The 11,091-nt window shown below is 39.2% G+C and overlaps 1 protein-coding gene across 1 annotated transcript; it reads right to left on the bottom strand.

The window, feature by feature from the left end:
• Nucleotides 1–1,378: 1,378 nt before the first annotated feature.
• Nucleotides 1,379–3,034, bottom strand: LOC102700058 (WRKY transcription factor WRKY24-like). The gene is made up of 3 exons (XM_006654647.3): nt 2,446–3,034; nt 2,174–2,326; nt 1,379–2,016 (listed from the first exon to the last, which is right to left on the bottom strand). Exons 1-3 carry the CDS (start codon nt 2,751–2,753, stop codon nt 1,812–1,814), a joined length of 666 nt encoding a protein of 221 aa, XP_006654710.1. The 5' UTR covers nt 2,754–3,034; the 3' UTR covers nt 1,379–1,811.
• Nucleotides 3,035–11,091: the final 8,057 nt, after the last annotated feature.

Below are 11,091 nucleotides of genomic sequence, written 5' to 3'. Positions count from 1 at the left end.
AACAGTGTTTATGGGCCCTAAACCCAGTTAAGATAGGAACATTTCATCATACAAAAATCACTGTACATATAGCAGCACTAGGTCGCGTTCGGTAGTGATGGATAAGTTAACTTGTCTCTGGCACGGAAAATGTAGTAATAGATTAATACATGATTAATTATTTATTAATTATTTAAAAAATATTAAAAAATTAATATGATTTTTTAAAACAACTTTTCTATAGAAAATTTTTTAAAAAATACACTATTTAGTAGTTTAGGAAGCATGTGCGCGGAAAACGAAGGAGATAAGTTATATAGCAGGAGCTGCCGAACGCGGCCCTACTATCAATAGACATTTTTGCATGTAGATTCGTCTAGCATTTGGTGGATTGTCGTAAATCTTGTTTAGAAACTGTTTTAAGATTTAAAAGTTTAACTATACTCTTTTAATCCAAGTTGTAGTTGATAGTATTGTCGAATCAAAAAAATAACAAACAATGGTGAGTTGAGTAACCAATGGCTTACATAGTTTTACGGGTACAACCTTAAATGGTTTTATGATCCGATATATGTTTGTTATATTCATTCTAAAGGGTAGTAAAAATTACCACATTAATTTCATATAAAGAATTATGAAGTATGTGCACTGTTTTGAATCTTTTGATAGTGTTGGATCTAAACATAATAGCGCAAGTTAATCGATAGAAAATATAAATGTGTTTCTAGGAGTACGAATAGAAGCAGAAGTTGTATATTAAATCCAATTATATTTTAAAATATGGCTTAGTGTAATCCACTAGTTATGACTTATGAGTTTATATGTCAATATATAGAGAAACATCATCTACCCAGAAGTTGCAGACATTACATATGCCATCATAACTCAATTTAATGTGCAGAAAAGAAATAACTGACAAACTGGGAAAACTGGGCATTTGATGCTGAGTAAACAACAGCGCGAAATGAGAAACATAAAAGAAAAGAAAACTTTTCCGTGCATATACGCATAGCTGGAGCCTGGAGGCTATCTGGAAGTAGTGTCTTTTGTAGTACTAGCTAAATACTCGTGCTTATAAAATAGTTACCTTAATTTAAATTTATATGTAGATATCAATTTATATTTAACTGTTTTTTAATATCAAGAAATTTAAGAGTTAAATTGTAAAACGTAGGTGGTGGTGGCAAATTCTATTCTTTTTTATAGGAGTATAGACAGTGAATAAATTGTGAAAAAAGGAATAAGAAGAAAGAAAGAAACCCAGGTGTAGAAGAAAGAAGTTCAGGTATAGATCACAAATGTTTGAAAATGTGGTTAACGAGGAAGTCAAATTAACATGCATGCAATGCAATAAATAGAATTCAGGTTTAACTAAGTAAATGTTTTAAATTCCATCATATCCAACCACAAAAAAAATTCACAATCTCTGTACATTTTTATTGCACGGTTAAACAGTATATATATGTTACATTTCCCATGGCTATATTACCTAAAGCTCGAGGAGGGATAGTTTGGGAACCTCAAGAGCACAGAAGTACAGCAGCACAGCATTTGATCACTCTCGAAACGGGCAAAAAGTACAGGAGAGAGTTGAGACAGGAAAAAGAGAGAGCGATCGAGAGATAGAGAAGAAGAAGAAGATCGAGAGCTACGACGTCATACAAAATGACCCATCTCGATCGAGAATCCAGCCCAGATTATCACCTAACCTATAATAAAACTAGCTATCAGGGCTTCTAGCTATGCACTGGCTAGCTTGCTAGCATTGCAAAAGTCCCATGCTGACGAGTGCAGCCGACACGGCCGGCCGATCGATCGGTGTACGCGCGCAGTTAATTGAGAGAACCTGCAGGCGGCTGCGTGCCGGCGACGAAGAAGCGGCCGGAGGCGGCGTCCTGGCTGGCGTAGTACACCGTGCTGGGGCTCACGTGGTTGTGCGTCCCCTCGTACGTCGTCACCACGTAGCTCTGGTCGTCCTTGTCCCGCTCCACCCTCTTCTTCACGCTGCACCCTTCCGTCGAGCACCGGTAGTAGTTCCTGCACGCACAGCCTTGGTCATTCAGTGCCCCTCGAAAGAGACCTTGCACACTTGTGACGATGCAATTTGATGATCGAATTGGTAGCGACGGGGTGGTGATGAGGTGATCGGTCATTGTGAAATTGGGAGGGGATGGTTGGGTTAATTGGTTAGTACCTTGGATTGGGGCTGTTCTTGACGGATTTCTTGCCGTACTTGCGCCACTTGTAGCCGTCGTCCAGAATCTCGATCTCCGACTTCGTCCGGAACGCGATCCGCTCCGTCCGCGGCCTCTCCACCGCCGGGGCCGGCACCACCTCCGACGAGCTCCTGAATTGCCCAATCAAATGACCCCCAAATTCAGACCAATGAGCAGCTGAAGCCCCAGCTGATTGCACGCTCGGCAAGTGACACACGCCACTAGCGGACAGGCATATCCACTCACTCACCTTGTTGCGTGGGCGGCTGCTGCACTTGCCGCGGCGCCATCCGGCAGCACGGCGGCGGGCGGGCCATTGAACACAGCTGCCGGAGCCGGCGGCGCGTCGTCGAAGAAGAACTCGGAGATGTCGAACTGCGCCGCCCCCGACGGGTCGGCGAGCGGCGGCGTCGTGGCGGCCCCGAGGGCGGCGGAGAAGCTGGACGCGGGGCTGGAGGTGGAGCTTCCCCCGTGGGAGAAGTACGATGACATCGAGTGGCCGTCGCCCGAGACGACCGGGTGGTGGTAGAGCAATGCGTGCGCGCCGACTGCCGCCATGGCCGAGTACGAGGCCGGCGCGACGGCTGCGTATTTATAAGGATGACTAGATCGCCGGTGGTGCTCTGCATGGGGCACGGGAGGCCGGCGTGCGTTGGCGGGTGGATTTGTACCGGCAGCTGATCGCGCGCGCGCGCGAGGCGAGAGCTGCTGATTGTTGTGTCTGTGTCACTGTGCCTGCGTGTGTGTGTGTGTGTGTGTGTGTCTCTCTCTCTCTCGCCGGGAGGATTTTGCCGGCTTCGCGGTGACCTTCCTGAGGAGGAAGGAGAAGGTTCGGAGCTGGTGCGGGAGTTGCCCCGCGCGCGCCGCCGCTCGCACGCACGGGCGTGCCCACTTATAGCAAAACAAGGCGGAAATGTCTCCGGGGGAAAGACTTCGGCGAAGTGCGGTCTTCGCGGCTCTTCGCCACCCGCCCACCCCCAAGGGGTCCATCCGGTTCAAGCCGCTTTCTTTGTTGGGTTCCCGGGGAGTTGGTTGGTGCCGCAAGACCGAAGAAAACTTGCGGGGCGCCTGCGCCTCGCTGCTCTACGTTTTCATTGCAGGAAAGGCGGTTGTTTTGGTTCGTTACAGCATCTACGATAGAACCGCTAAATTATAACTCTCCAAATCAAAAGTTAGTCATTCATTTTAGATTCGACAACTTAAATTCTGAGAGCATCTCTAAGAGACTATCCATCCACACTCTCTAAATTCTGGCAAGAGGAGGATGACCAGGGAGGCCCACACACGTGGAACCCACGGATAACAATTGTGCTAGTGGGTAAATGAGTTGTAGATTTGTCATTGAGTACTCAAGTTTAGCCATTCAAATGACATTGAAATAGCCACTCTCTTAGAGGATATTTTTTTTACAAAATTTCTAAATTTAATTATAGCAAGTGAGATGAACATTTTCTTGGAGATGCTCTTATGATGCCAAAAAAATTGCAATGTATCAAGTTTCGCTAGTGGCATTTTCTTTTGAACTTATGTATGTTATTGGCAAATTTTCATAGTGAACCGAACAATCAACAATTTGGTAGTGCAAATTTTAGTTTCAAACCAAAATGACTTCTATATTACATATATAATATTGATAGATTCATCACCTGATTCAATATTCACTTATTTCTTCTATGTCACTGAAATAGTTTAGTTTTAAAAAATTAATAAAATAATTTAATATAAGATATACAACTTTCACCCCAAAATAAACTAATTTCTGAGTTTTTGATAGAATTTTTGACTTTCGTCTTTGAATTTTTTAAGAATAATATTTTTATTGTTATTACATGATAAAACATAACTAGTACTAGTATTTACGTGTGACTATTTTTCTTTTAACTTTTTTATAAACTTTTCAAATAAGACGGATGGTCAAACGTTTAACCTAGAAAACTCAGAAATAATTTTTTTTCGACAGAGCAGTATTACTCTACAAATAGTCAAGTTCACATTTAACTTCTACACATCGTAAAAAAATAGATAAATTGAAACTCACATTTAATATTAAATTTGTTATTTTGTTACAATACGTAAAAATCAAATTTGAACTTGCATATTTACATCATATTTACGTAGTGATATATCTTATAATAATCTTTAAATTTTAACGACTATTTGGATATCAAACCGAGTGATAATATTTTCCCTATATAATCCGTGTAACGGCATGAGTTGACAGTTGTGTGTTTACAAATTCAAGCGGATCACAGTACGACCCCGATTTACTCGAACTCCATGTATTTTTGTTAAATTCCACTAAATCCTGTTGACTTGAGATGGGTCACATGGGTGAAAACTTGCTTGAATTCCTTCGAATTTGTACTCCCTCCGTCCCTAAATATTTGACGTCGTTGACTTTTTAATACGCGTTTGACTATTTATCTTATTCAAAAAATTTACATAATTATTAGTTATTTTTATATCAATTTATTTATTGTTAAATATACTTTTATGTGAATATATATAGCTTTACATATTTTTTTAAAAAAATAAATAAAACGAACAGTCAAACATGTGTCAAAAAGTCAATGGCGTCAAACCTTTAGAGACAGCGATAGTATTTCTCCAACGGGGATTGTCTGCAGTTACTACTGTGCAGTAGCTGCAGCTGACATGTGGGCCCTGTATCCCATGGGCCTATATATCAGCCTCTGTTACTGCACAGCAGTAACTGCAGAAGATCCATGCCCGAATTTCTCAACTCACGAGCGTACGTGCATAGAAAGAGAAGTTGATGCCTACCTACTGAACTGTTTCATTTGATGCCAATCACTGTCGGTTACTAGTATTTACATACTATATCCGTCTCATAAACAGTATGGTATATGTTTAGTGTTTTTATTAATTTGTGTGTTACTATTTTTTTAAAAAATAAATAAAACAAACAGTCATTTGACGTGAAAATCTATAGCTACAGTTAAATTGGAAGAGATATAGTATATGCTATGTACGTTTATTTGCCCATGTTTGGCGAACAGTCGTGCACATCCGCGGTCACGCTATTACCAACAATCCCCGTCATCTCCACCGGCCCACGGTACAAACCATCTCAAACCCCCCAGCCGCCAACCCTTGCGTCATCAGCAATACGCCGGGACGGGATTTCAAGATTAATCATTCGAGCTTTCGTGAGGGAGTGATCCCAAGATGAGTATCCTTCTAAAAAAATTTAGAACAAATATCACGTTAGATGTTTAATTAGATGTCAAAAAGGGTATTTTAACATAAATAAAAAACAAATTACAGATTTCGCCAAGAAACTGCGAGACGAATCTTTTGAGACTAATTAATCCGTCATTAGCACATATTGGTTACTATATCACTTATGGCTAATCATGTCCTAATTAGGTTCAAAAGATTTGTCTCACGATTTCTCACATAACTATGCAATTAGTTCTTTGTTTTATCTACGCTTAATGCTCTATTTATATGTCCAAAGATTTGATACGATGTTTTTAAAAAAAAAGAAAATTGGAACTAAGGCCTTGTTTAGTTTCCCAAAAAGTTTTTCCAAAAACATCACATCGAATTTTTGGACACCTAAATAAAACATTAAATCTAGATGAACCAAAAAACTAATTACACAGTTTTGAAAGAAATCCTAAGACGAATTTGAGCCTAATTAGCCCATAATCAGCCATAAGTGCTACAGTAACCAACATATACTAATGACAGATTAATTAGTCTCAACAGATTCGTCTCGCGGTTTCTAGGCTAGCCGTGAAATTCGTTTTTTCATTCGTGTCCAAAAACCCCTTCCAACATCCGATCAAACATTTGACATGACATTTCTCCCAAAAAATTTCTCAATAAAACAAGGCTATATATACACACTTTGCTGTCACTGTCGTACTCCCGAAATTTAGAGCCCGGGCCCGTGCAGATCGCAGTCCAGGAGTTTAAGCCTACCCCGTCCGGCTCGGATTCCTCGCAGCTTCCGGGCCTGCATGGATGATCGAACTGATTATTACTGCTCGTGTAGCCATCGATCAGCACAATAAACCAGACGAACGAAGCGTCGAGTCGTTGTCGCCGGCCGCTGCCGAATCCATCTGTGCGGTTCGGCGAGCACGGTTGACCTCCCGGATTGCTTTGCGGCTTTACGTGGTGAGCGGTTAGGAAAGGATAAGTTGGCTTATTAGAATGGGATAAAATATGGAATATTATCTGTTTTTAAGCTATTTTTCTTCATAGTATAAACAATAATTTTTAACTCCTTTAAAATTAAAAATATAATATGATTAATTTATATATATATATATATTTTAGAGAATGATATTTTTACCTGACCTCTATATCCAGTCGGATATATGCAGCCATTTTTATTTTGAGAACTTTTGATAACTTAGCCCAAGTAGATAACTTAGCGTCACTGTAACCACTAGCTATATGTACTTTCACATGATTAATTTATATATACAATTTTTTTATAAAAAGTATATCATTTAGTTGCTTAAAGAACCTAAAAACCGATAAATAATATACAGAAAAGGACACAGCTGAGAGTAGTCGGTTACGTACGCATGCTGCCACTGCCGCCTAATCCGATGTTCGATGGATCGGGCTCGCGCGATGGTGCGTGGCGGCGGGCACATGCGTATTGCCGGTGTGTGGATGCGGATGCGTACGATTTGTGTGTCCACGTCGCGAGCGTGTCGTCGCTGTCCTTCTGCGTCGTCCATCCAGATCCGTTGTTGTTTACTTTCCTCCGTTTAACGGGATTAAATTTTTTATATACGTTTAATTATTTATCTTATTTAAGAATTTATATTAATAATAATTATTTTACATTTTATTTATTGTTAAATATATTTTTATGCACACATATATAATTTTACATCTTTTTAAAAAAGATTTAAATAATACATAAAAAATCAACGGTGTCAACGGAGGTAGTATTGAGTATTTATTTATTTTCTTTTGAGCGGACGCAAGCGCAGGGTACAGCCGATCGATGTGTGCGCGAGTGCGACGGTGTAGCCGTGCAGCGGGAGAAGAAACGAGAAAGTCAGAGAAGAGCTGGCACTTGACCTTATGGAAAGGAAAAGTGGCAATCGGGTTGGCTCTCTAACGCACGTAGCAATCGAATGATCTATATAAATAGGATCAGGGGGGGAAATGTAATGACACAAGCATGATTGAAAGGGATATATTGGCAGGTTGGCGCAAACTATCAGCTGCGTGTCCCTAACAAGACTAATTAACTGTTGATCTCATTTTTAGCTTCTGTTTATATTTATAAGTCAAAATTTAAACTTGTAGCTGATTTTGAGGTTTGTTCATTACAGTTTACTTTTCAACATTTGCTTTTAGATCCCTAAGAATATATATATATATATAATTTTATTTATAAATTATCTTTTATTTACAAGTATAATATTTATTTTTTAAAAAAAACAATCACACCACGTGAGTTGTGAGATTGGAATGTCATTATGTTGTGCAGTCGTGCTCACCTGTGTTAGGATCACCTAGATTTAGGTTTTAAATTTTATCGAAAAGGATAGCTGAGCATTTCTTCTCACGTTATTTTTTCAAAGTACAAGTAGCATATCTATAGGTCTATGGATATACCTATATAATTAAAGTTGGATTATATGGGTTTATATATTACTTTTTTAACCAACATACATTTTTCCTTTTTATTCTATTTTGTAGTTAGTGGTTGCTCCGTGCGAGGGGAGGGGATAGCTAGGGACACCTAACGATCGTAGTTTTTAAATATTAGAGAGTAGCTCTATTAAATCAATTAGGCGAAGAATAAGAATAGACAACTTAGGTCTATTACAAAAGATCACGCCACTTATGTTTCGTGGATGTAATTGTGACATACGTGTACAAGTGCTCGGTGAAAGAAATAGTCAACGGCACTTAGACTAGAATCATTCTTTTGCTTCTCCTTGTTAGTGTGACTGTTCTTTTTTTTTATTATTGAGTTTGAGGAATGGTCACTATCTAAGACCGTGTTCGGCGCTATGGTGTTAGTGGCTGACGGGTCTTTTCTAGCAAATTCTTTGCCCTAAGAAGTTGTCTCGTCCTCCTCTGTTATGACACTATTTTCATACCTTCTCCTATCGGTATGCTTAGCAGTTTAAAGACGAGATAGGATTTTTCCTATAATTTTTGACTTTTTTATTGCTTCGTTGTCTTCTAGATTCTAGTTTTTTTAATTTCCGCTTTATCTTTTTTATAACTTTTACATAATATCGTTATTTTTCTGTATGTGATCCCCTGATGGCAGTCCTTTTCAACCAATGTAATTTATACTACTTCAGTAGTTTTTTTTCTCTTGTGGTTTTCTGAACACCTGGTTTTCTTTTGCGAGTTATACAACTGTGTATGGTTGATACGATACCAAGAAACGTGTAAAGTTGAGAGATCAACGGGACCACTGTCCGGACATATGTGATTAATGAGATTATATATTCCGTCTTTTTGTTATGTTTATAATTATAAAATAAATTTTAATTTTAAAACTTAAACAAAAGTTAAATTTAAGGCTTTTATCCTGGATTATTTTCAGCATTTCTTTTTAGATACCTAAGAACATCTATATAAAAATTATACATACAAATTTCAGGGAGTTGTACAAGAACCAAAAGGTGATGTATCAACTGTGGGCATGTTCTTGAGTGTAGCTACACATTACACTTCTCTTAGGACAAAAGTATATATATGATTGTGTATGCGCATCAGTCTACATCTATAGTTTTCATTCGCAGGTGACTGGATCCCGTTTGGATCACACGGACTTTTTTTAAGTCTCTGTCACATCGAATGTTTGGACACTAATTTGAAATATTAAATATAGATTATTAATAAAATTCACTTCATACTATGGACTATTTTACGAGATGAATCTATTGAGCCTAATTAGTCCATGATTAGCAAATGTGATGATACAGTAAACATTTGCTAATCGTGGCTTAATTAGGTTTAAAAAAATTTGTCTAATGAAATAACATTTATTTATATAATTAATTTTGTTACCGGTTTATATTTCATACTCCTAATTAACATCCAAACATCCGATATGATAAGAGACTAAAAAATACCTAAAACCAAACAGACACCGAAGCTATCCAACAAAATACTGGAGTACTAGTAGTAGTAGTATACTGTACTAATTCCAGATGCTAAAACGAGAGAGCTCCACATCCACAAACCGCACGCTCGCCCAAACTAGCAACCATCCTCACCCTTTCCTGATTTAAGAAGCTTCCACGCACACCCGAACCAAACCCGTACCCCATCAAAGCCAGGTCAGGTGCCGCCGTGATCGCTATCGCGATCCCGATCCCGTCGATCGATTCGCCCGTTATCTCCCCTCTTCTCGGAAGGCTCCACGGCCGGCCAGCGCCTGCCATAATTAAAGTAAGCACTATACATAAAAGAGGTACTTAAATATAGTGTTTAGTTTAATTATATTGTTAAGTATCTCACTAAGCGCTCTGTATTGAAGGTGCCTCAGTATTAACTCTTATATCGTCTATGCAACGCAATACTAATTTATTTTATAAGCACATATATATAAAGGTGGAGTCATATAGTTTTTTCATTAATAGAACAAAATATTTTTTATTTTCTTCGTTCCTTTTAATCTATCGCATTCAACAAAATTTACTTAAATAAATAATAAGGGCATCTTCAATGGTAAAGCATATTGTGGGCTCTATCTCACGCGACGTTAGCACTAAGAGTCTATTTTATAATAATACGTATAGAGATAGAGTCAGGTATGGTTTCTTCATTAATTCAATAAGATATTTTTTTATTACACTAGTTTCCTTTTTATACACCTTCATACAAGAAAGTTTTTTTTAATAAATACTAAGAGTCGACTCTAAACCGTCATTATGTATGACAACAGCTCTCTCATTCCCTCTCTTTCCTCCACGTCATCAAATTTGCTTACGTGACGATTGAGAGAGTCAGCTAATAAACACCTTTGTACGTGCCCTAAGAGTTCTCTAACTAATTGTTATGTATAACAACCGTTTTTTCCTCATTCTCTCTCTTTTCCTTCATGTTAGCAAATTACTACCTCCGTCGCATAATAACTTTTTCGTGTTCAACGTTTGACCATTTATCTTATTTAAAAAAATTTTATTAAAATTTTTATTGTTACTAGATGATAAAATATGAATAGTACTTTATACGTGACTATTTTTTTAAGATTTTATACAAAATTTTTAAATAAGACGAATAGTCAAACGTTAGATATAGAAAAACAAAAAATTAGGTTACTATGGAACGGAGATACTAGCATATACGACATTTAATATACACCTTTATACGTGGTTTTGCGCACGTACAGACACAGGCGCCTGGTTGGTTCGGGACTTGTCTTCGGGCGCGCGGGCCACGTTGCGGCCGCGCGCGCGCGCACCCGTTGATTCCGTTGCTTTCCGCAGCGGCGAGCCGGCGCGCGATGGGTATTTCTGCTTGATTTTGACAGCGGCCGTCCCGGCGCGCGCCGATCCGCGACACGAGCGAGCGAGCGAGCGGGAGATGCATATAAAAACGGCAAGGCTGCTACTGCTCCACGTCGTAGTACATGGCATCAAGTATTCACGTGGACGCGATCGGCTATCGATCGCGGCTGGAACCTGCCGCGAACGCCGGCAGTCTCCGTTGTTTTGCGCAGCTCGGGTCGGGTGGGGGAAACTGAACTGTTCACCGATGATATGGAACGGGGTGGTGCGATTTTTTTTAAAGAAATGCAGGAGCGCTGCCGATCAATAAAAGGAGGAGGAGAAATGTTTAGTACAACCTCCGAAAAAGACGAAGTCGTTTACTTTCTAGCAAAGACCAAGTGTCTTGTCATACAGACCCAACGTTTTCTGGACGACGT

This window comes from Oryza brachyantha, chromosome 5, assembly GCF_000231095.2.
Source record: "Oryza brachyantha chromosome 5, ObraRS2, whole genome shotgun sequence".
NCBI classification, from domain to species: domain Eukaryota; kingdom Viridiplantae; phylum Streptophyta; class Magnoliopsida; order Poales; family Poaceae; genus Oryza; species Oryza brachyantha.
The sequence above is the reverse complement of the archived record's forward strand: the minus strand, read 5'-3'. Positions and strand labels throughout refer to the sequence as shown.

Coding starts and splice junctions, on each gene's coding strand:
- LOC102700058 (XM_006654647.3), bottom strand. CDS start 2,753: ATGGCGGCAGTCGGCGCGCACGCATTGCTCTACCACCACCCGGTCGTC. Junction 2,327..2,445: donor GCAGCCGCCCACGCAACAAG/GTGAGTGAGTGG, acceptor TGGGCAATTCAG/GAGCTCGTCGGAGGTGGTGC. Junction 2,017..2,173: donor AAGAACAGCCCCAATCCAAG/GTACTAACCAAT, acceptor CTGTGCGTGCAG/GAACTACTACCGGTGCTCGA.